General features: G+C 39.4%; 1 protein-coding gene across 4 annotated transcripts in view; it reads left to right on the top strand.

Annotated features, from left to right (window-relative positions):
• The window catches only part of NUP153 (nucleoporin 153), a 95,611-nt gene that overhangs the window by 26,629 nt on the left and 44,006 nt on the right, over nucleotides 1-24,976 (top strand). For 3 of the 4 annotated variants that reach the window (XM_032141717.2, XM_032141716.2, XM_058432027.1), the window contains 9 exons: nucleotides 6,409-6,657; nucleotides 6,815-6,954; nucleotides 7,153-7,281; nucleotides 13,614-13,730; nucleotides 13,823-13,867; nucleotides 14,130-14,183; nucleotides 17,771-17,917; nucleotides 21,072-21,124; nucleotides 21,370-21,496. In XM_032141717.2, coding sequence (XP_031997608.1) covers nucleotides 6,409-6,657; nucleotides 6,815-6,954; nucleotides 7,153-7,281; nucleotides 13,614-13,730; nucleotides 13,823-13,867; nucleotides 14,130-14,183; nucleotides 17,771-17,917; nucleotides 21,072-21,124; nucleotides 21,370-21,496 — 1,061 coding nt within the window. The remainder of the gene's footprint in view (nucleotides 1-6,408; nucleotides 6,658-6,814; nucleotides 6,955-7,152; nucleotides 7,282-13,613; nucleotides 13,731-13,822; nucleotides 13,868-14,129; nucleotides 14,184-17,770; nucleotides 17,918-21,071; nucleotides 21,125-21,369; nucleotides 21,497-24,976) is intronic. The other variant, XM_032141718.2, reaches the window with a different exon arrangement.

The raw sequence follows: 24,976 nt of genomic DNA, 5'->3' as shown, positions 1-24,976 counted from the left end.
TTTTTTTTTTTTTTTTTTTTTTTTTGAGATGGAGTCTCGCTGTGTCGCCCAGGCTGGAGTGCAGTGGCACCATCTCGGCTCACTGCAAGCTCCGCCTCCCGGGTTCATGCCATTCTCCTGCCTCAGCCTCTCCGAGTAGCTGGGACTACAGGCGCCCGCCACCACGCCCGCCTAATTTTTTTTGTATTTTTAGTAGAGACGGGGTTTCACCATGGTCTCGATCTCCTGACCTCATGATCCGCCCGCCTCGGCCTCCCAAAGTGCTGGAATTACAAGCGTGAGCCACCGCGCCCGGCCGAGACAGATTCTTGCTTTGTCGCCCAGGCTGGAGTATAGTGGCATGATCTCAGCTCACTGCAACCTCCATCTCCTGGGTTCACGCCACTCTCCTGCCTCAGCCTCCCAAGTAACTGGGACTACAGGCGCCCGCCAGCACGCCTGGCTAATTTTTTGTATTTTTAGTAGACACGGGGTTTCACCATGTTAGCCAGGATGGTCTCGATCTGACCTTGTGATCCACCTACCTCGGCCTCCCAAAGTGCTAGGATTACAGGCATGAGCCGCCTTCTGGTAACCATCATTCTGTTCTCTGTCTCCATGAGTTGCCCACTGGTATTCGTCATTCTATTCTGTCTCCACGAGTTCTTTTGAGTCCGTTTTTTTTTTTTTTTAAAAGCTGTCACATTTGAGAACATGTGATAGTTGTCTTTTTGTGCCTCGCGTATTTCACTTAATGTGATGTTCTGCAGTTCCATCTGTATTGTTGCAAATGACAAGATTTAATTCTTTTTTTTAATGGCTGGATAATACTCCATTGTGTATATGTAGCACAGTTTCTTTGTCCAGTCATTTGTGGATGGATACTTAGGTCAATTCCGTATCTTGGCTATTGTGAATAGTGCTGCGAGTGCAGATTATCTCTTTGATATACTAGTTTCCTTTATCTTGGATATATACCCAGCAGTGGGATTGTTGGATCATATTGTGGTTCTACTTTTAGTTTCTGTGAGAAACCTCACTGATGTTCTCCGTGATGGCTGTATTAATTGACATTCCCACCAACAACAGTGTACAAGGATTCTCCTTTCTCTACATTCTCACCTATTGCCTTTTTGATAAAAGCCATTTTCACTGGGGGTTGGAGTACTTTTTATGTTCTGGATATTAGTCCCTTATCAATATATAATTTGTGGATATTTTCTCCCATCCTGTAGGTTGACCTTTTACTCTGTTGATTACATCCTTTGATGTGTAAAAGTTTTTAAATTTGATGTAGTCTTATTTGTCTGTTTTTGCTTCCGTGGCCTGTGCTTTTAGTGTCGTACCTAATAAATCATTTTCAAATCTCATGTCCTGAAATTCTGTTTTCTTCTAAAAGTTCTATAGTTTTGGGTGTTATACTTTGGTCTTTAATCCATTTAGAGTTAATTTTTGTATATGGTTCAAGATAAGAGTTCGTTCTTTTTCATGTGGATATCCAGTTTTCCAAAACCATTTAATGAAGAGACTGTCCTTTTCCCATTGAGTGGTCTTGAAATCCTTGTTGAAGATCGTTTGATCATATATGGTAGTTTATTTCTAGGCCCTGTGTTCACGTCCATGGTCTATATTGTCTTTCTTTATTACAGTATTACAGACCACAGGCTCTTTGGTTTCCCATGTAATGGAAATTAACACGTAGCCAAGCAGATTACCCAGACAGGACTTTTATTTCAGGGCTTGTGCTTGAGCGCAAGGGAAACAATGGAGGTGAGGCTCAAGGATCCTCCTCCCGGCTTCCTGGAAAAAGCCAGTGGGAATTTTTTTTATTAGGCAAAGCGCAGGAATTGACATGGGGTAAGGTATGCAGGCTGGGCTGGGCAAAGCACCTGCAGGGTAGGGTACGCAAGGCAGCATATCTGGTTGCGGTAATTATCTTGAGTAGTGGTCTGGCCGGTGGCAACAATGCTGTAAATCAGTTATTTTGCATTCCTTCCTGAGGTGGACTTTCTGCAACCTTGGTTTGATTTTGGATCTCCTAAGACCAATTCCTGGAATTCTTTAAAAGGTATGGTTACCTATTATGAGAGCACCGAAGAATGGCTGTTTTCTTTGTGTGACTAAAGCCTCAGGGTTAGCATGTGTAACATCAGTGAGGTAGTCTTGTGGATTTTGTGAAGAGAAGAAAAAAATATATATGTGAGGGAGAAACCACATCCCACCTCCTGTTCTCTCTCACTAGTGCCACGTTGTTTCCATTACTGTACTTCTGTAATAAGTTTTAAAATCAGAAAGCTTGAGACCTCCAACTTCTTGTTTTTAAAGATTATTTTGGCATTTTGAGGTTCCTTGAGATTCCATATGAATTTTAGGCTGGGTTTTCTATTTCTGCAAAAAATGTCTTTGGGATTTAGATAGAGATTATATTGAATCTGTAGATTGCTTAGAATAGTATTGATGTCCTACCAATATTTAGTCTTGTAGTCCATGTACGTGGGATATTTTTCCATTTCTGTTTTCTTTCTTTCGGTACTGTTTTGTAGTTTCCATGTGCAAATCTTTTACCTTGGTTCATTCCTAAATATTTTATTCTTTTTGATGCTATTATAAATGAAATTGTTTTCTTACTTTTCAGATTGTTCATTATTAGTGCATAGAAACACATTTTTTTGTGTTGATTTTTGTATCCTGGTTCTTGGCTAAATTCGCTGTAAGAGCTTTCGGCTGAATCTTCACTGTTATTTACATGTAAGATTATATCATCTGCAAACATGATTTTTTACTTCATTATGTTGTAGTTTCGTTCTAGTCTTAGTTTGTTGAGTGTTTTTATCTGCAACTGGCTTTTTTTTGTTATAGTACTTTGGAACTCAATAATCCAGAATTGTTTTGTATTGCTTAAGCTGTAAAATATTTGTTAAGACTTTTTTTTTTTTTTTTTTTAAATGAGATAGTCTTGCTTTGTTTGTCAGGCTGGAATGCAGTGGTGCCATCATAGCTCATTGCAGCCTTGAACTCCTGGGCTCAAGTGATCCTCCCACCTCAGCCTCCTGAGTAGCTGGGACTACAGGTGTGTGCAACCACGCCCAGCTGACTTTTAAAATTTTTAGCAGAGATGAAGTCTCAGTATGTTGCCCAGGCTGATCTCTAACTCCTGGGCTCAAGTGATCCTCCTGCCTTGGCTTCCTAAAGTGTTGGGACTACAGGCATGAGCCACTGTGTCCAGCCGAGACAATTTTTTAGGAAGATAGCACACAGAAGAACACTACAGAATGGCAATTACAGTCTAGCAGCACATCACAAAATGCTTACTGAGGAGAACATTAATCAAGGAATGCAAGTAAATCATTCAGCGTTTAATATAGTTTACCATGTTACTAGGTAAAATGATCTTATTTTTGCTTTTTAGTAAATAGACATTTGCTAAAATTTAAAATTTACTATTTCTATTTGGAGTTTAGAAACTATTCCTCAACATGTCAGTTTTTCAAACCAAAGGCCAGAATCTTTTTTTTTTTTTTTTTTTTGAGACAGAGGGCTCTGTCAACCAGGCTGGAATTCAGTGGCAAGATCTTAGCTCACTACAACCTCTGCCTCCCAGGTTCAAGCGATTCTCGTGCTTCAGGCTCCCAGGTAGCTGGAATTACAGGCGTGTGCCACCATGCCCGGGTAACTTTTGTATTTTTAGTAGGGATGGGATTTTGCCGTGTTGGCCAGTCTGGTCTTGAACTCCTGACCTCAAGTCATCTGCCCACCTTGGCCTCCCAAAGTGCTGGGATTACAGGTGTGAACCACTGTGCCCAGCCCAGAATCATATTTAATGGTGAAACATTAGAAGCAATCTTATTAAAGTTGGGAATAAGGTAGAAGTCCATCACCACCACTTCTAGATATTAAGAATGTAATCAGTTATGGGGACGTGGTAATATGTTAGAATAAGAAAACTCAAGCAATTGACACAAAGTTAATATTGAAAAATACCTAACGACGGCCGGGCGCAGTGGCTCACGCCTGTAATCCCAGCACTTTGGGAGGCCGAGGTGGGCGGATCACCTGAGGTTGGGAGTTTGAGACCAGCCTGACTAACATAGAGAAACCTCATCTCTACTAAAAATACAAAATTAGCTGGGCATGGTGGTGCGTGCCTGTAATCCCAGCTTCTCGGGGGGCTGAGGCAGGAGAATCACTTGAACCCGGGAGGCGGAGGTTGTGGTGAGCCGAGATCGTGCCATTGCACTCCAGCCTGGGCAACAAGAGCAAAACTCCGTCTCAAAAAAAAAAAAAAAAGAAAAATACCTAACGACTCTCTTATTTAAGCAGTAGCCAGTTAGAAAACACAAAAGAAGAAAGGATCCCATTTGCAATATCAAGCAATTGGGAGGTGGAGGCTGCAGTGAGCGGAGATTACACCACTGCACTCTAGCCAGGGCGACAGAGTGAGACTGTCTCAAAAAAAAAAAAAGGAAAAAAAAAATTATGTACTTTAACAACAAGTGTGTGACACTCTAGGAGAAATTCTCTTAAGTTCCACTGAGGGACATAAAGGAGATCTGAACCAAAGGAAAGGTGGGTAGGAAAGCAGTGTTGGGAATGCTATCAGCTCTTTTTAAAAATCTTAAATTCAGTGTGATCCTAGTCAAAATAATTTTAAGGCTCTTTTAGGAACTTTGAACATATTCCAAATAGCTGCTTTAAAGTCTTGTAATGCTAAATGTTTAAGGTCTTTGTCTGCTACCTTTGGTTAAAGTTTCTAACACCTACTCTCCCCCACCCCAACCCCTGTGCATTGATCACAGTTTTCTTTTTTCTATACATTGAGTTTTGACTATATTGGCATTTTGAATGATAATTTGTAGAGACTCTTGGTTCTGTCATCTTCCTCTGAAGAGTGTTGGTTCTTGTTTTCAGCAGGCAGTTCAGTTAATGATAATTTTGAACTTTTGTAGATGTAGTTTTGTGCTGTGTTAATGTATATTTGCGGAAAGTCCAGGGTGTTTCCTAAGTCTCCCAATGTGGTGGGCCTTAGCCTCCAAGCTCTGTCTTCCCTGTGGCTTTTTAGGAGAGATCTGTAGTAGGTCTTGTTTTAGTTATATACTTATTCCTTATTTTTAAGGGCAAACCTTTTGGTATATCAGCTGAATGCCATTGTTAATGAGATCTCTAAATTCTGGCAGCCCTAAAACTTGAAGAGTCCTCAGCATTGTTTTTTCCCCTAGCACGGTACACTGTCTAGTGTCTCTGTTTTCTCAACTGCATAGCAGCTGCTGCGTAAGGCTTAGGTGGTCTTGATATAGGTATGTACAGCCTGTCTGCTCACTGGACACTCCCATGCGGATTTCTGGGAGACCCTCTCTGCACAGTTCTCTACTCTCCAGTGCCCTAAATTCTGATTTCTTCCTGCTCTGTTTTACTTGACTCTAGGTCTCTGTTCAAGGTCTGAAAATGTTCCTAGACAGAGAGCTGGGTAATCGTAGGGCTCACCTTGTGAGTTTTTTTTTTGTGCTGTTTTCCACTGTCTGAAAGCAGTAGTAGCTTCATATTTTTTCTCCAGTCTTACAATTGTTTACAGTAGAAGGACTGGTCTGGTCCCACTTGTTCATCCTAACTGGAAGCCTCTTTTTGGGAACTTTAGAAACAATTCTAAAGTTTTTGAAAATGCCCCTGAAGACAAATAAATTCTGAAAAATAATTTATTTTAATAATTTAATATTTTAATAACGGGAAGGTGGGGTGGAGTAACTTCAACAGGCCTTAAATTTATTCTAAAGCATAATATTTAAAACATTTGGTACTCGTACGGAAGTATAAAGATACATCATTAGAGGAAGGGAAGAATAAAGACTCTCGGAATTTAGTATGGTTTAGTATATGGTAACAGTGGCTTCTCAATCATTGAGGAAAGGATGGCTTATTTAAGAGATTACCTTAGGTTATAAACAGGCTAACCATTTGGAAAACAGTGAAGCCGAATCCTTTCTTTACTCCTGCATCATAACTAATTTCAGGTGGGAGTCAAGATTAGACATATTGAAATAAAAGCCAACAGTATCAAAATATGGGTAAAACTTTTTTTTATGGTCTCAGAATGACAGGACTATAAGGCACAAGTTACTTTCTGTATTACAAAATACACCATCAAAAAAGTGAATGGGTTTAATCAACTGGCAAAAAATAGTTGTATTTCAACTGTTGTATCATATCACATCACTGTTACTGGTTTAAAAAAATTAGCTCTTATTTAAATTAATTTTAGTTAGTTGAAACTTTGTTTTGCCTAGGAGTATGTTATATTGGGCTTATTATGGGATGCCCCAGTGATTTGAATTGAAGCTATTATATACTGTAATGTGTTTTCTTAAAGTAAAAACCATTTGTGGTAGTGTATTGCTCTAAGTTGTATATTCATAATATTAATGCTTTTCTTTTAAGAACCTTCAACAACTAGTACTGCTTCAAATTATCCAGATGTGTTAACAAGGCCTTCTCTTCATCGGAGCCATCTGAATTTCTCCATGTTGGAATCCCCTGCATTACACTGTCAGCCATCTACATCCTCGGCATTCCCAATTGGCAGTTCGGGATTTTCCCTTGTAAAGGAAATTAAAGATTCTACCTCTCAGCATGATGATGATAACATCTCAACTACCAGTGGTTTTTCTTCAAGAGCTTCTGATAAAGGTATTCTTGACATGTGGTAGTACATAATTTGGGTAGTAAAATTAAATTTTATGGGTTTTTTTTTTTTCTGAGTTGGTTGTAATTTTTATTTTCTATTTATAAAAATCCAGGATCTTGTATTGGTGTTATTACTATGGATTATGTAATTTTGTTTCAGATATAACTGTTTCAAAGAACACTTCATTGCCACCTCTGTGGTCCCCAGAAGCTGAACGTTCTCACTCACTCTCACAGCACACTGCCACCAGCTCAAAAAAACCAGCATTCAACTTGTCTGCCTTTGGAACACTTTCCCCTGTGAGTACTAACTGGGTTGGATTTAATCACATTAGTTTTGAGTGTTTATTGCTTATAATTTTTTTTTCTTTTTTTTTGAGACAAGAGTCTTTCTCTGTTGTCCAGGCTTGAGTGCAGCAGCACGATCTTAACTCACTGCAACCTCCACCTGCAGTGGAGTTCATATGGCTTATAATTTATCATTGTGTTTCTGTGCAGTCACTTGGGAATTCTTCAATCCTTAAAACCAGTCAGCTTGGAGATTCTCCTTTTTATCCTGGAAAAACAACGTATGGTGGGGCAGCAGCTGCTGTAAGACAGTCTAAGCTACGAAATACACCTTATCAGGTAGGTTGCAATAGAAGGATTGATGACCTTTTTTTTTTTTTTTTTTTTCACTTTAACTGGATAATAAATTACCTTGTGCTCAAAAAAATAGTTTTGATTTATTTTTTATTTTTCTTTTATTTATATTTTTTCGAGATGGAGTCTCGGCTCTGTTGCCCAGGCTGGAGTGCGGTGGCACGATCTCAGCCCACACTGCAACCTCCGCCTCCTGGTTTCAAGCGATTCTCCTGCCTCAGCCTCCCAAGTAGCTGGGAGTACAGGCACATGCCACCACGCCCAGCTGATTTTTTGTATTTTTAGTAGAGATGGGTTTCACTGTTGGCCAGGATGGTCTCGATCTCTTGACCTTGTGATCCGCCCACCTCGGCCTCCCAAAGTGTTAGGATTGCAGGCGTGAGCCACCGCACCCGGCCAGTAGTGTTGATTTAATATTGTTCTTTGGGAAAATAACAGCTATAGCTTATATTTTTTTCATTTAGGGTATATAAACATTATTTTAGACCTAAGTGAATGTTTTATGTATTAGATACGTGTGTGTATCTCAAGAAATGTGATTCTTTTTTTTAAATGAGGTATAAATTACACATACTAAAATTTACCATTGTTTTAGAGTATTTGAGCTTTAACAAAACATTATTATGTATATAACCACTTCTACAATCAAATATTGATCAGACATTTTCATCACCCCGAAACGTTACCTTATGTATCTCTTGAGTCAACCCTTCCTCCTCCTGCCATCCTCTGGCAACCACTGATCTGTTTTCTTTCTCTGTGGTTTTGGCTTTTCCAGAATGTCATATACGTTTAGTCATATGTAACCTTTTGAGTCTGGCTATTCTACTTAGCATAATGCATTTGAGATCCATCTGTTTTTGCATCTTTTAATAGTTCCTTTTTATTGCTGAGTAGTATGGTTAGTACAGTTGGTTTATTATTCACCAGTGAAAAGACACTGAGTTGTTTCCAGTTTCTGGCAATTATGAATGAAGCTGCTATGAATGTTTTTTGTGAGCATTCATTTTCATCTCAGGTAAATACAAATACCTAGGAGTTGAATTGATGGGTCATATGGCAAGTATACAGTAAACTATATAATAAACTGCCAAACCGTTTTCCAGAGTGACTGGTACCAGGTTTCATTCTGACTGGTAATATAAGAGTTGCTGTTCATCCTTGTCAGCACTTAGTGGTGTCAGGTTTTTTGTTTGTTTTTGCTATTCTAGTAGGCATGTAGTGGTAACCCCAACTTGTGATTTTAATTTGTACTTCCCTAATGACTAATGATGTTGAATGTCCTTTCATGTGTTTATTTGGTGCTTATTTGCTATCAGCCTATCTTTTGGTGAAATATCTTTGGTGAAGTGTCTGTTCAAATCTTCCACCCATTTAAAAATTGGGTTATTTTCTTATTAATACATTTTGAGAGAGTTCATTTTTCAGGGTACAAATACTTTATGTTTTGCAAATATTTTCTCCCATTCTCTGTGTATTTTGAAGAGCAGAAGTTCTTTTGAAGAGCAGAAGTTTTTGTTTTTGTTTTTTTCTCTGAGACAGGTCTTGTGCTGTCGTCCAGGCTTGAGTGCAGTGGCGCACCCTCCACCTCCTGGGTTCAAGCAGTTCTCTGCCTCAGCCTCCTGAGTAGCTGGGATTACAGGTGCCCGCCACCACACCTGGCTGATTTTTGTATTTTTAGTAGAGACAGAGTTTCTCACCATCTTAGCCAGGCTGGTCTCGAACTCTTGACCTCGTGATCCACCCACCTTGGCCTCCCAAAGTGCTGGGATTACAGGCGTGAGCCACCGCGCCCGACCGGAAGTTTTGCTTTTGATGACATCTTTTGTGTGCGTGTGTGCGTATTCTTAATGGTTTCATGCTTTTGGTGTTGTATCTGAGTCATTTTTACCTAATCCCATGTCACAAAGATTTTGTCTTATGTTTTCTTCTACAAGTTTTATAGTTTTAGGTTTTAATTTATGCCTGTGATTCATTTTGAGTAAATTTTTGTGTGTGGTATGAGGTATTGGTCAAGGTTCATTTTATTTTCTAAATTAAAAAGGTTTTTTAAAAAATTAAAGGTAGGAGTCTTACTATGTTGCTCAGGCTGATCCTGAACTCCTAGGCCCAAGCAATCCTCCTGCCTCAGCCTCCCAAAGTGCTGAGATTACAGGTGTGCCTGGTCAAGGTTTTTTGATTTTTGTTTTTTGTTTTTTTGACATATGAGTGTGCAATTGTTCTAGTGTTATTTGTTAAAAAGACTGTTCTTTGTTCATTGAATAGCTTTTGCACCATCTTTGTTTTGTGTTTGTGTTTCGAGACAGGGCCTTGCTCTGTCACACAGGCTGGAGTGCAGTGGCACGATCATGGCTCACTGCAACCAGAACCTTCTGGGCTCAAGTGATCCTCCCACTTTAGCCTCCTGAGTAGCTGGGACCACAGGCGTATGCCACCATTCCCAGCTAAATTTTTTTTCTTTTTGGTAGCAACAGGGTCTCACTAAGTTGCCTAGGCTGGTGTTGTACTCCTGGGCTCAAGCGATCCTCCTGTGTTGGCTTCCCAAAGTGTTCGGATTACAAGCATGAATCACCAGGCCTGGCCTGCACCTTTGTTGAAATCCAGTTCACATGTCTTTATTTCTGGACTTTCGACCATCCCTCCTCCCCCCACCGCCCGCCGATTGATCTGTGTGTCTTTCCTTTTGCCAACTGTGCTGTCTTGATTGCCGTAGGCTTCCGGTAGGTCTTAAAATTAGGTGATGTGAGTAGTCCAATTTTGTTCTTTTTCAAGCTTGTTTTGGCTTTTTTAGGTCCTTTGCTTTTTATAAAAACCTAAAATTGGCTTGTTTCTACAGTCTGCTAGGATTTTGATTGGAATTGCTTTTTTTATTTTTGAGATGGGATCTTGCTCTGTCGCCCAAGCTGAAGTGCTGTGGCATGATCTTAGTTCACTGCAACCTCCACCTCCCAGGTTCAGGCAATTTTCCTGCCTCAGCCTCCCAAGTAGCTGGAACTACAGGCACACACCACCATGCTCTGCTAATTTTTGTATTTTTAGTAGGGACAGGGTTTTACCATGTTGGCCAGGCTGGTCTCGAACTCCTGACTTCAGGTGATCTGCCCACCTTGGCCTCCCAAAAGTGCTGGTATTATAGGTATGAGCCAGCGTGTCCAGCCATGATTGAGATTGCATTTGAATCTAAAGACCAATTTGGGGAGAATAGGCATCTTAACAAAATTGAGTCTTCCAAACCATGAACATGGTATATCTTCCCATTTAGGTGGTTTATAAATTTTTTTCATCAGTGTTTTGTAGTGTTCAGCATACAGATTTTGAACATACTTTGTTAGACTTATTTGTTAGACTTTTGTTATTTGGTATTAGTCAAGAATATGTAGCCTGAATAGTTTTATCTTTTCAATGAATTGAGTTCATAATTTAAAATACGTTCCAGCAAAGAAGCTTCAGGCTCAGATAGCTTCCCTGGTGAATCCTACCAAACACTTAAGAAAGAAATAATACCAATTCTACACAAACTCATGTATAGTAGGAGAGTAGGGAACACTTCCCAGTACCTTTTATGAGGCCAACGTTATTACCCCAAGACGAAAATCAGACAAAGACATTAGAAGACAGCAACAGACTATTATTTCTCATGAATTATAGACACAAACCTTCTCAACAAAAATATTTGTAAATGGAATCCAACAAATTTAAAAAGGAAACTGCATCATGATCAAGTGGGGTTTATCCTGGGAAGGCAAGGTTGACTCAACATATGAAAATTAATGGGATTAGACTGGCTGTGGTGGCTCATGCCTGTAATCCCAGCACTTTGGAAGGCCTTAGATCACCTGAGGTCAGGAGTTCGAGACCAGCCTGGCCAACATGGTGAAACCCTGTCTCTATTAAAAATACAAAAATTAGCCGGTTGCAGTTGCATGTGCCTGTAATCCCAGCTACTTGGGAGGCTGAGGCAGGAGAATTGTTTGAACCTGGGAGGCGGAGGTTGCAGTGAGCCGAGATTGTGCCACCGCACTCCAGCCTGGGCAACAGACTGAGACTCTTGTCTAAAAAAAAAAATAAAAAAATAAAAAATTAATGAGATTTACTATGTAAACAATCTAAAGAGTACTACATGAACATCTCTATAGATATATAAAATATTTTTTAAAAATCCAACATTTAGTCATGATAAAAATTTTCGAACAAACCTAGGTATAGTTGAGATCCTTCTACCTGATAAAGTGCATTGACAGAAAAATCATCTGGCATCATACTTAATGGTATGAGGAAGCAAGCAAGGATGTCTGCTATCACTGCTACTGTTTAACATCATACTGCAGGTGCTAGCCAGCGCAGTAGACACAAAAATCAAGACATGCAGATTGGAAAGGGTATTATTCCTGTAATATTATTCCTGTACACAGATAACATGCTTATCTACATAGAAAAATCCAAAGAAAATACAAAAAAAGCTACCACAGCTAATAAGCGAGTTTAACAGGGTCACAGGATACAAGGTCAATATACAAAAGTCAGTTGTATTTATATACATATATTGGCAGCAGTGACTATGAAATGCCTATATTTGAAGATTTTTGTCTTGTTTTTAGATGTCGTACTTGCTTTCCTGATTATTCTCCCATATATAATTAACAGTAATTATGAGACTTATTTCTGAGTGTTGGTGCAGGACAGTATTCTGTTATTAACGAAGGGATTAACAGAATGGTGTAAGTACGTAGAGAGCTTTTTCTAAAGCTTAAGCTAGCGTGTAGTACTCTTTAATTTTTTTTTTTTTTTTTTTTTTTTTTTTTGAGACAGAGTCTTGCTCTGTTGCCCAGGCTGGAGTAGAGTGGTGCAGTCTCGGCTCACCACAACCTCTACCTCCTGGGTTCAAAGCAGTTCTCCTGCCTCAGCCTCTCGAGTAGCTGGGACTACAGGCACACACGGCCACGCCCAGCTAATTTTTTATATTTTAATACAGACGGGGTTTCACCGTGTTGCCCAGGCTGGTCTTGAACTCCTGAGCTCAGGCAATCCGCCCTCCTCACACCTCCCAGAGTGCTGAGATTACAGGCGTGAGCCTCTGTGCCTGGCAAATATTTCGCCCGGCAAATTTTTTTTAAAAGTCAAAATAGGCTGGACACGGTGACTCATGCCTGTAATCCTAGAACTTTGGGAGGCCAAGATGGAAGGATCACTTGAGTCCAGGAGTTTGAGGCTGCAGCGAGCTATGATTATGCCACAACACTTCAGCCTGGGTAGCAGGGCGACACCCTGTCTCAAAAAGGCCAGGCGCAGTGGCTTATGCCGGTAATCCCAGCACTTTGGGAGGCCAAGGTGGGCGGATCACGAGGTCAGGAGATCGACACCATCCTGGCTAACACGGTGAAACCCTGTCTCTACTAAAAATACAAAAAATTAGCCAGGCGCGGTGGCGGGTGCTTGTAGTCCCAGCTACTCGGGGGCTGAGGCAGGAGAATGGCGTGAACCTGGCAGGTGGAGCTTGCAGTGAGCCAAGATCGCGCCACTGCACTCTGGCCTGGGCTCCGTCTAAAGAAAAAGATAATAAAAAATAATAAAAGATAAATAAAAAAAAATAAGGAAAAAAAGAAAAAAAATAGTTAAAATAGTTCAGCATGTTAGTAGAAGTTAAAATAATGTAAGCCTGTGAGTCATAGAATAGTCTTAAGTGTAGGATATGTGCTTACTCTCTTACTGCTAGTTTTGAGTCCTATAGTTTTTTTTTTTTTTTTTTTTTTTTTGGAGACTAAGTCTCGCTCTGTTGCCCAGGCTGGAGTGCAGTGGCACAATCTCAGCCCACTGCAGCCTTCACCTCCTGGGTTTAAGCGATTCTTCTGCCTCAGCCTCCTGAGTAGTTGGGATTGCAGGCGCTCGCCAGCACATCCAGCTAATTTTTGTATTTTTAGTAGGGACGGGGTTTCACCATGTTGGCCAGGCTGGTCTTGAACTACTGACCTCAGGTGATCCACCCACCTCTGCCTTCCAAAGTGCTGGGATTACAGACATGAGCCACCGTGCCTGGCCCATACTTTTCTTTAGAATGGTGCATGCTGTCTTATCATTCTTTTGTTATTGTAAAGGTAATTTCTCAATCAGAGAATTGGATTTCCAGTAAAGGCATAAAGAAAAAAATTGAACTTTTAATGATACCACCCAAAGATAAATTGCTGTTAACGCATTAAATCCTGTTTTACTTTGGACATCCATTCTATCTTGTAAATATTTATCTTGTAAATATTTTCACTGCATGAAATATGTGCCTTAGATTTTATGTTGCAACAAATAATATAGGGTTTACTTTACAGGCACCAGTTAGAAGACAAATGAAAGCTAAGCAACTCAGTGCACAGTCTTATGGTGTGACCAGTTCAACAGCTCGGCGAATATTGCAGTCTTTAGAGAAGATGTCAAGCCCTTTAGCGGTAAATTTTTAAAATCACAATTAATACAGGAGTGTAACAAAACTTGATATTATTGAAAAATCTTAATTTTGTTATTTTTTCAACATTAACAGGATGCAAAAAGAATTCCATCCATTGTTTCTTCTCCACTGAATTCTGTAAGTTGAGATTTAAACCTTTTTAAAAAATATTGTTCATACAAAAATTAGCCGGGTGTGGTGGTGCACGCCTGTAGTCCCAGCTACTTGGGAGGCTGAGGCAGGAGAATCGCTTGAACTTGGGAGGCAGAGGTTGCAGTGAGTCAAGATCGCACCACTGCACTCCAGCCTGGGCGACAGAGTGAGACTCCGTCTCAAAAAAAAAAAAAAAAAGGTATTTTTCATAACTCCCCATCTATTCTAATAGTATTTTTTTTTTCAGCCTCTTGATAGGAGTGGGATAGATATCACAGATTTTCAGGCCAAAAGAGAAAAGGTAAAACTTCTTTAGCATTTAGTTATTTAACCTGTCTGTGATTTTGTTGTGTTTAAAGTTCACAAGTATACAAATTGGATTTAGTTTAGACATTAGGGAACATGTTTGAAAAATAATAGTCTTTTTTTGTTTTTTGAGTCTTAGTCTCACTCTGTCATCCAGACTGGTGTAAAGTGGCACCATCTTGGCTCACTGCAACCTGTGGCTCCCAGGTTCAAGCAATTCTCGTGCCCCAGCCTCCCTAGTAACTGAGATTACAGGCACACGCCATCATGCCCTGCTAATTTTTGTATTTTTAGTAGAGATAGGGTTTCACCGTTTTGGCCAGACTGGTCTCAAACTCCTGAGCTGAGGTGGTCTGCCTGCCATGGCCTCCCAAAGTGCTGGGACTAAGGTGTGAGCAACTGTGCCTGACCCTGAAGAATAATATTCTTCTACTTAGACATTTTACTCTCTTCTGCAGGCCTCAGGAGAGTGTTGTATATGTGGTAGATACTCATCCAATTTTTTTTTGGAGGGGGGAGAGTTATTCAGCATTTCCATCTTCAGGATCTTGACAGACTTTGTGGCTTACTGTTACCTTTTGATAAATAAAAATAGGAGTGATCGGCCAGGTGCAGTGGCTTATGCCTGTAATCCCAGCACTTTGGGAGGCCCAGGCCAGTGGATCATTTGAGGTCAGGAGTTCAAAATCAGCCTGGACAACATGGTGAAACCCTGTCTCTACTAAAAATACAAAAAAAATTAGCCAGGTGTGGTGGTGCACACCTGTAATCTCAGCTACTCCGGAGGCTGAGGCAGGAGAATCACTTGAACCCGGGAGGCGGAGGGTGCAGAGAGCCAAGGTCGCGCCACTGCACTCCAGCCTGGGAGACAAAGTGAGACTCTATCTCAAAAAAAAAAAAAAAAAATCAGTAAACTAAAGTCCTCATTACACATCATCATCTTTGTATACTTTCCTCATTAACCAAAATTTTATGAAATCTATTGTGTGTAGTAGAATTTCAATTAGGCAGATCTCTCATCAGCCAAACAAAATACTGTTGATCATTGTATCTTGCTGCCCTTTTAGTATATCCTATTTGCTTAAAATTAACTTTGGAGGTTACTGTGGGAAAAAAATACAATGTTTGATAGTTTGGGTTAAAGAGGTATCTTTTGTTAGTTTATTTATAGCTGGTTAAGCATCCTTCATCCTTCAGGGAAAGCAGACTGTTGGATTTTTCTTTTTTTTTTTTTTTTTTTTCTTTTTGAGGCAGCATCTTGCTCTGTCACCCAGGCTGGAGTGTGCAGTGGCACAGTCTCGGCTCACTGCAACCTCCACCTCCCGGGCTCAAGCAGTTATCCTGCCTCAGCCTCCCAGCTGGCTGAGACTACAGGCGCCTGCCACCATGCCTGGCCGATTTTTTGTATTTTTAGTAGAGATGGGGTTTCACCATATTAGCCAGGGTAGTCTTGATCTCTTGACCTCGTGATCCGCCCGCCTTGGCCTCCCAAAGTGCTGGGATTACAGGCGTGAGCCACCGTGCCTGGCCTAGATTTTTCTTTTGAAAGCATTTCTTATAATACCAAGTTCCTCAAAAGTAATTATGTAAATTATAATTTTATGAATTAATTGCATTTACTAAGATGTTGATAAATTATTATCTGTAATGAAATTCTGATGCAAAGAAAGCTAATATTGAACTTTTTATTGGAAGAGTGTTGCTTCTCAATTTTTAGAATTACCTAGACATTTGTAATTAGGCAAGAAGGAATCTATTAGTAGTTTCTATGATGGGATTAATTTAAGCTACTAGCTTTTCTCAACCCCTCATTTATATCAGGTTATTTTATAATAGGTGAAATTTTAAAATTATGTCATAATGTAAGTTCTTATCAATAACAGTTTTACTAATGGTTGAGTATCGTATCCATAAAAGTTTATTAATGGGTGCTAAGAAATAAAAAGCCAGAATACAGTATCATAGCTCATGTTTCACAGATGTTACCAGAACAGTCTACAAAATAGACTCTCTTATTGAGTTGTATGTAAGGTCACATTTGCGAAGAGGTTTTAGGGAAGAGTTAGTAACCATACAGAGGCTTTGCCCTGGAAACCAATGTTGTTCACAGCTGCTGCTGAATGAAAGGACCTTATTCATAGGATTACAGTCTTTGGACAGAGTTAGAAGCTTTTGGCTTTATAGTGGTTTTATACCAACAGGATTTTTACTATGTTTCAGTTTAGCAAAGGACTGTTGTTAACAAAACACTTGGTGTGTACTTATATAATAAATTGAGTTCATTTTACAGTTTGGAAGTCTTAACAGTGATTTACCATTTAGACTTACATTGTAAGATTTTTGGTTTGATTTGGTATTTAAATAACAATGGGGGAAATAACTTGGAGAGGGATTTGGTCACATTTTTGGGAGTTAAAATATTTTCATAGCTAGTTTTTTTGTTTGTTTGGAGACTGACTCTTGCTCTGTCTCCCAGGCTGGAGTGCGGTGGCACAATCTCGGCTCATTGAAACCTCTGCCTCCCGGGTTCAAACGATTCTCCTGCCTCAGCCTCCTGAACAGCCAGGATTACAGGCGCATGCCACCACGCCTGGCTAATTTTTACGTTTTTAGTAGAGACGTTTTCACCGTGTTGGCCAGGCTGGTCTAGAACTCCTGACTTCAAATGATCCACCTGCCTCGGCCTCCCACATTGCTGAGATTACAGGCGTGAGCCACCACGCCTGGCCCATAGCTAGTTTTAAAATATCTTATTTGCAGCTCAAAAACTATGGACAGTAATTCAGGGAAAATGTGACAAAAGTACATTTTAGTTCATGCATTTAAAATTCACTCTGGGCCAGGTGCAGTGGCTCATGCCTGTAATCCCAGCACTCTTTGAGAGGCTGAGGCGGAAGGATTACTTGAGCCCAGAAGTTTGAGATCAGCCTGGGCAACACAGCAAGACCTAGTCTCCATTAAAAAAAAAAAAAAAAAAGCCAAGCGAGGTGCCTCATGTCTGTAATCTCAGCACTTTGGGAGGTTGAGGCAGGCAGATTGCTTGAGTCCAGGAGTTCGAGACCAGCCTGGGCAACATGGCGAGACCCTATCTCTACAAAAAAATACCAAAAAAATTAGCCAGGTACGGTGGTGCACGCCTGTCTACACAGAAGGCTATGGTGGGAGGATCACCCAGGTCTCAGCTACAGTGAGCCGTGGTCTAGATGACAGAGCAGGAGTCCGTCTCTTAAAAAACAAAAACAAAACTCTGTAAATGCTTTGACCTGTAGTGCTGTTTTGAATATAGTTCATTTTGTATGCATGCATGTGTGTGAAAAGTCATTAAGTCTGGAATGAAATATAGTGTATCCATGAAGCCATTTTAGAATTACATGTGTGTATATTTATGTACATATGTATATGAATAGATACATACCTTAGGTTCCATTATTATCAGTTTTTCTTCTTATTTGTTTGTATCTACTGTATATTTCTCTAGGAAATACTCATGGTCTTTAGGTCACATTAGCTATTGTCAAAATTTAGATATGAATCATTGATTTATATGAAAATAAATGTCTTTGATTTCTGTTTACCTGTAAGGTGGATTCTCAGTGTCCTCCTGTTCAGAGACTTATGACCCCAAAGCCACTTTCCATAGCAACAAATCGAAGTGTTTATTTTAAACCATCTCTGACTCCTTCTGGTGAATTCAGGAAGACTAATCAAAGAATAGATAAAAAGTGCAGTGTGAGTATATGTATATTTCTACCAGTCTTTGAATATTGATTAGAATAAGTAAGACTAAATAATGTAAAATATAACTACCGTTGTATTCTAGCAACTGTTTAACACATAAAGGTTGTGAATTAGTGATGATTATGAATCGGGATGCTTTTAAAATAGCTGTCACCTTGATCAAATCTTTTTTTTTTTTTTTGAGACGGAGTCTCACTCTGTCGCCAGGGGTGGAGTGCAATGGCATGGTCTCAGCTCACTGCAACCTCTGCCTCCCAGGTTCAAGTGATTCTCCTGCTTCAGCCCCCCGAATAGCTGGGACTACAGGCGTGTGCCACCTCACCAAGCTAATTTTTGTATTTTTAGTAGAGACAGGATTTCACTATGTTGGCCAGGCTGGTCTCAAACTCCTGACCTCAAGTGACCCACCTGCCTTGGCCTCCCAGAGTGCTGGGATTACAGATGTGAGCCACCGCGCCTGGCCGCTACCTTCATCAGATCTTAGGTTAGTGTTGACTAATAAACTCTAGCATGTACTCATTGTTTAGGTTAAATAATTTTGCCGGATTTGCTTTAATCTGTTTCTTTCGTGTTGAACTATCTGAAAGTAAATTTCAGACATTATCTTTTGAACCCTAAGTACTTTGATATGCATCTCCTAAGTACTTTGTCCTGTATTATCCCATCTAAGAAAATTAATTCTAATTCCTTAAAATTATCTAATATCCAGTCCATATGGAAATGTTTTTCATAATTGCTTTTTTGAACCAGGACTCGAGCAAGGTTCAGATACTGCTTTTGGTTTTGTTGTTCCAGACCTCAAACCCTCACCCTGGCCACACTGGTTTCTGTTTCTTGAGATAATTCACATATCATACAATTCTCCTATTTAAAGTTTTCAATTCATTGGTTTTAGCATGTTTGGAAAACACTTTATAAATAAAGTGGTGTCTGTGAGTTGTTCAACTGTTAAGCCATCGTAATGGTAAATTTTAGAACATTTGTATTACCATCTCTCCCACCCATCGAAATCATACCCATACCCGTTAGTAGCCACTTAGCATAATGTTTTCAAGGTTCATTCGTGTTGTAGTATGTATCAGTACTTCATTTTTTCCCTTTTTATGGCTGAATAATATTTCATTGTAAGGATATACTAGATTTTGTAGATATTTCATTGTATGGATATACTAGATTTTGTTTTATCCATTAATCAGTTGAAGGACATTGGGGTGGTTTTTACTTTTTGGCTGTAATGAATAATGCTCCTATCAACATTTATGTATAAGTTTTGTGTGTGTGTGTGTGTGTGGACATGTTTTTATTTCTCTTGGGTTTATAGCTAGAAATAGAATTGCTGGATCATAGGTTTTTGAAGAGACCAGGCCAGTTGTCTTATAAAATGTCCCATAATCTGGGTTTGTCTGGTTTTTTGTGTCATTTAACTTGTGTTTATTTTGTTTACTTAACACCTTATTGTTTATGCCTTTACTTATATTTTATCTCATTTCTAACAACTCAATTTATTGAAAACTTTGAAACTTAGAAAGATTAGTACAGTGATTTGCCATGTACTTCTTTATGTTGATTCACCAGTCATTAACATTTTGTCATATTTGCTTTATCTCCCTCCATACTTTTAAGTTAACATTAAAATTTTGAAAAATATTTTGAACATAGGGTGATCATGGTGGCTTATGCCTGTAATCCCAGTGCTTTGAGAGGCTCAGGCAGAAGGATCACTTGAGGCCAGGAGTTCAAGACTAGCCCAGGCACCATAGCGAGACCTTGTCTCTAGAAGAAATAAAAAAATTAGCCAGATGTGGTGATGTGTGTCTGTAATCCAAGCAAGGCAGGAGGCTGAGGTAGGAGAATCACGTGAGAGCCCAGGAGTTCAAGGCTAAAGTGAACTACGATTGCACCACTGCACCCTCGCTTGGGTGACAGAGTCTAAGACCCTGACTCAAAAAATATCTCTCTCTCTCTGTGTGTGTGTGTGTGTGTGTGTGTGTGTGTATTTTTTTTTTAGCATAATATTGGACTTTTACAGATTTGCAAGAAAAATTTCATGAACTTCACATTTTACTACATTTGCTCTTTTTCTCTGTGTTCTTATAAACAAGGAGTTCCCTTACATAATGCATAACAGTGGTCAAACCCAGAAACTTAACATTGGCACAACACTGTAATCTACAGATTCTATTTATATGTTGTCACTTGGCCCAAAAGAAAAAATTCTAACATCATGTCTTGCATTTAGTTGTCATGTCTCTTCATCTCCTTTAGTCTAGAACAGTTCCTTTTGTTTTTTGTTCTTGTTTTGTGTTTCACAATATTGATAATTTTGAAGTATAGAAGCCAATTATTTTGTAGAATGTTCTGCAGTTTTATGATTGTCTGATGTTTCCTCATGATTAGATTTCAGTTACGTGCTTTTGGCAGTGAAGACCATTGAGGGAGTTTGCTAAGCTGTTCTCACTGTTCAGAAGGCACAGGCTACCAGTTTGTCCCATTCCTGGCAGTGTGGTTATTACATAAAGTGGGTCTGTGAGGATTCTCTACTGTAAAATTACTATTTTACCTTTCGTAATGAATAAGTATCTTGTGGGAAGGAAACTTCCCAATTATATTCTTTTAAGCCACTAGTGTTAGCATTATTGATGATTCTTGCCTGTATCTTTTTGAGCACTTAATTGGTTTTTGATATCATAAGATAATTCAGGCTCATCACATGCATTTCCTGCCCCAGCCCTGTAATCAGCCATTTTTCCAAGAAGTCTTGATTCCTTTCAGTGGAAGTATTAATTCTTTAAGTTGTAGGGAGCTATTTCGAAAGGAATATCTTTGTATATTTGGTTGCACAATTAACAGGACAAAAAGAGGGATAAGTAAAAGTAATTTTGTGGTTAGGTTAGTGAGTGTATTGTCTATATACTACCATTTTGTTAAAATAATGGTTGTGCTCACTGACATTTTTTATATATAATCTCACTGTAACTCTTGGTTACCATTCAGAAGGCAGGGTCTAATTTCAAATTTCAGGATTCATTAACTAAAAAGCCATCAAATTCCTGATTCTAAATATTAAAATTAATAGGAAGCAAGGTGATACTAAGAAAATTACAACAAATAAGCAAACGTAAATATGTGTGTATTTCCCCTGCAGACTGGATATGAAAAAAATATGACACCCGGACAAAATAGAGAACAACGAGAAAGGTACTGTCATTTCTTATACAGCTATACTTCTTTATATTTAACTTGTAAGGTCTGTATTTGATTTACATGTACCTTTTTGAAGATTAAAATCAAAGAACAGAAACCTTATATAAAGAAATCTAAGATTTTAGAATCACGTTCAGCTGTTTTTTTTTTTTTTTTTTTTACTTGTTAGCGGTTCTAGTTAACAAGTTATGGACCACAATAGATATATCAATTGTTTTAATTTTCTTTTTATTTGCCAGTGGCTTTTCATATCCAAATTTCAGTTTGCCTGCAGCCAATGGTTTATCTTCTGGAGTAGGTGGTGGAGGTGGCAAGATGAGACGAGAAAGAACACGCTTTGTTGCTTCTAAACCTCCGGAGGAGGAGGTAAGGTTGTATACTTATATACTCTTGAGGTTTATTTAAAAAGCATTGGTGTGGTGGTGGTAAAGGGAGACCTGTAGGGGTGGGGTTTGAAGAGACCCAGAGCAAAATTAATCTGCCACTGAATCAGTTCTTTCAAAATGTACGTTAAATTTCATGGGTATCATAGAACAAAACAAAACTACCCATACTTTTTCAAATAAGGGAATTGCAGTTGAAATTATTTGACCCTTGGTATTACTGTATAGTTTTGTCTGTTTGTAAAACATATGTAAATAAGTTCATAAATAGGATTAATACTATATGTATTCTTTTTTTAAGATATAGTCTTGCTCTGTCACTCAGGCTGGAGTGCAGTGGCGCAATCTCGGCTCACTGCAACCTCTGCCTCCTGGGTTTAAGCGATTCCTGTGCCTCAGCCACGCAAGTAGCTGGGACTATAGGCATTTGCCACCACACCTGGCTAATTTTTGTATTTTTAGTAGAGATGGGGTTTCACCATGTTGGCCAGGCTGGGTCGAACTCCTCACGTCAAGTGATCCACCTGCCTTGGCCTCGCAAAGTGCTGGGATTACAGGTGTGAGCCACCATGCCCTGCCTGTCTTCTTCTTGGTTGCCTGTTTCTCCTTTTTTGATGTTGTATTGTGAAAGGTAACTGTAAGTTTTTTAATTTCACTGCTTATATATTTATCCAGTTTGAAGATATACCATAATCCATTCTGCCATCAGGATACATTTTGGTAGATTTCTAATACACATTAAAGTGAATATGCACTTTTCTGTCTGCACTCGTGCAGTATTTTCTCTAGAGTATCTAGGAATGGAATTGTTGGATTATAGGGGATGATCCTGCTGCTGTATTAGATGTTGCCATGTTTTCTCTTCAAGATAGTTTTGCAGTTCAACATTTCCACCATATGACAATAGATAGATCTTGGGGCATCCTTTTGTGTGTTTTTTGGACATTTGAGTTTTCTCTTGATCCATTTTTTTCCTATGGGGTTATTTCCTATGGGGATATATATATAGTTTCTTATGTGTCTATTAAGAAATATGTATGTGTGTATATATATATAATTTATTATTAGAAAGAGTTCTCTATATATTCTGACCATAAATGTTTAGGAAAGATAGGGACAGATTTAAGATTGGTTACATTAACGTTTCTGTCTATATATTGCTCTTTTTTCTAACTACTTTAAGTTGAATGCAAGTCTCATTTTAGTTGTATTATAAATGCATTTCAGCCTAGCTTAACCATATGAGTTTTGATACATAGTCCTTGCATTTGTCATTTGTTTCTAATTAAAATGTCACCAGTGACTCCCTCATTCACCCATGGGTTTTAGGAGTATATTTTTAGCTTTTTAAACATGCTTTTTCTGTTTATGTTGACAGAAACAAAATCATGTTTTGGTTGAAGTTGTTGGATGTCTAAGATTTCTTCATGCCTATTGGTGTTTTGCTCTGCAGGCTTGGAGTGGGATGCCTTGCTTTCTTTTTATCTCTGCTTTTCCTAGTTAGCAGTACTGTAGCTCACCACAATTACGACCTCCTTGGCAGTTTTCACTATCTTCCATATAAATTGACTTGTAATGAGATTTGGGATTATGTTAGTAGACTTGGCTCTATTGCTGGTCTGGAGGCTCTGTCTTTCCTTTAGTCTCTGTTTCTCACTCTACTAGAGTGTTGTGAAGGGAGGGAATGTATTACTGTATATCATTATCTGGAAAGGAAATATCTTGAATGCCATTGATCATACGAACAGTATATAAATTTTGTAGGTTTTGTAGCAAACCAATTTTCTTTTGTCATTAAAGCTCTTTATTAATTATATTTAAGAACCGAGTTGGCGGCTGGGCACGGTGGCTCACGCCTGTAATCCCAGCACTTTGGGAGGCCAAGGCGGGCAGATCACGAGGTCAAGAGATCGAGACCATCCTGGCCAACATGACGAAACCCCGTCTTTACTAAAAATACAAAAATTAGCTGGGTGTGATGGCGCATGCTTGTAGTCCCAGCTACTCGGGAGGCTGAGGCAGGAGAATCACTTGAACCCTGGAGGTGGAGGTTGCAGTGAGGCAAGATTGTACCACTGTACTCCAGCCTGGCAACAGAGCAAGACTCTGTCTCAAAAACAAAACAAAACAAAACAAAAACAAAAGAAATGGGCTGTCTTACCTTGTGTAAATAAGGAATTTATTACGTTGGTACAAAAGTAATTGGGGTTTTGGACCATGAATTTTAAATCATTATAACTAGGCTCAAACACATCTTTATTGAACAAAACAGGAGCCATTACAATCAACACATTTTTGCCAACGAGAAATAAATTTGCTTATTCCTATAGCACAAAAATCTGTGCTTTGGGATTCAACAAGCTCTTGGAAAGCATTTTCTGCATCCCACTGTTGTGGAAGTGTTCTCCCTGCAAAAAGTTTTTGAGATGCTTGAAGAAGTGATAGTCAGTTGACGAGAGGTCAGGTGAATATGGCGGATGAGGCAAAACTTTGTAGCCCAATTCCTTCAACTTTTGAAGCGTTGGTTGTGCAGTGTGCCATCAGGTGTTGTTGTGGAGAAGAAGTAGGCCCTTTCTGTTGACCAGTGCCAGCTGCAGACATTGCAGTTTTTGGTGCATCTCATTGATTTGCTGAGAAGACTTCTCAGATGTAGTGGTTTCGCTGGGATTCTTAAAGCTGTAGTAGATTAGACCGGCAGCAGACCACCAGACAGTGACCATGGCCTTTTTTTGGTGCAAGTTTGGCTTTGGAAAGTGCTTTGAAGCTTCTTCTTGGTTCACCCACTGAGCTGGTCATCACCAGTTATCGTATAAAATCCACTTTTTGTCTCATGTCTCAATCTGAGAAATGGTTTATTGTTGTTGCATAGAATAGGAGAATATGACACTTCAAAACAATTTTTTTTTATTTTCACTCAGCTCACGAGACACCCACTTATTGAGCTTTTTCACCTTTCCAATTTTCTTCAAATGGCAAATGACCATAGAATGGCTAATGTTGAGTTCTTTGGCAACTTCTTGTGTAGTTTAAGAGGATCAGCTTTGATGATTGCTCTCCAATTGGTCCTTGTCAACTTCCAGTGACTGGTCATTGTCAACTTCCAGTGGCTGGCCAGTACGCTTCTCATCTTCAAGGCTCTCGTCTACTTTGCGAACTTTGTTTTTTGTTGTTATTGTGTGCTTCTTTGGGTGTTTTGTTTTGTTTTGTTTCTGTTTTGAGACAGTCTTGCTCTGTGGCCCAGGCTGGAGTGCAGTAGCATGATCTCAGCTCACTGCAGCCTCTGCCTCCTGGGTTCAAGCTATTTTCCTGCCTCAGCCTCCCAAGTAACTGTGATTACAGGCGTGTGCCACAGGCCCAGCTAATTTTTTGTATTTTTAGCGGAGACAGGGTTTCACCATGTTGACCAGGCTGGTCTTAAACTCTTGACAAGTGATCCGCCTGCCTCAGCCTCCCAAAGTGCTGA

This window comes from Hylobates moloch, unplaced genomic scaffold, assembly GCF_009828535.3.
Source record: "Hylobates moloch isolate HMO894 unplaced genomic scaffold, HMol_V3 SCAFFOLD_20, whole genome shotgun sequence".
In the NCBI taxonomy this organism is placed as follows: Eukaryota; Metazoa; Chordata; class Mammalia; order Primates; family Hylobatidae; genus Hylobates; species Hylobates moloch.
Note: the sequence above shows the minus strand (reverse complement) of the source record. Positions and strands in the feature narration are given on the sequence as shown.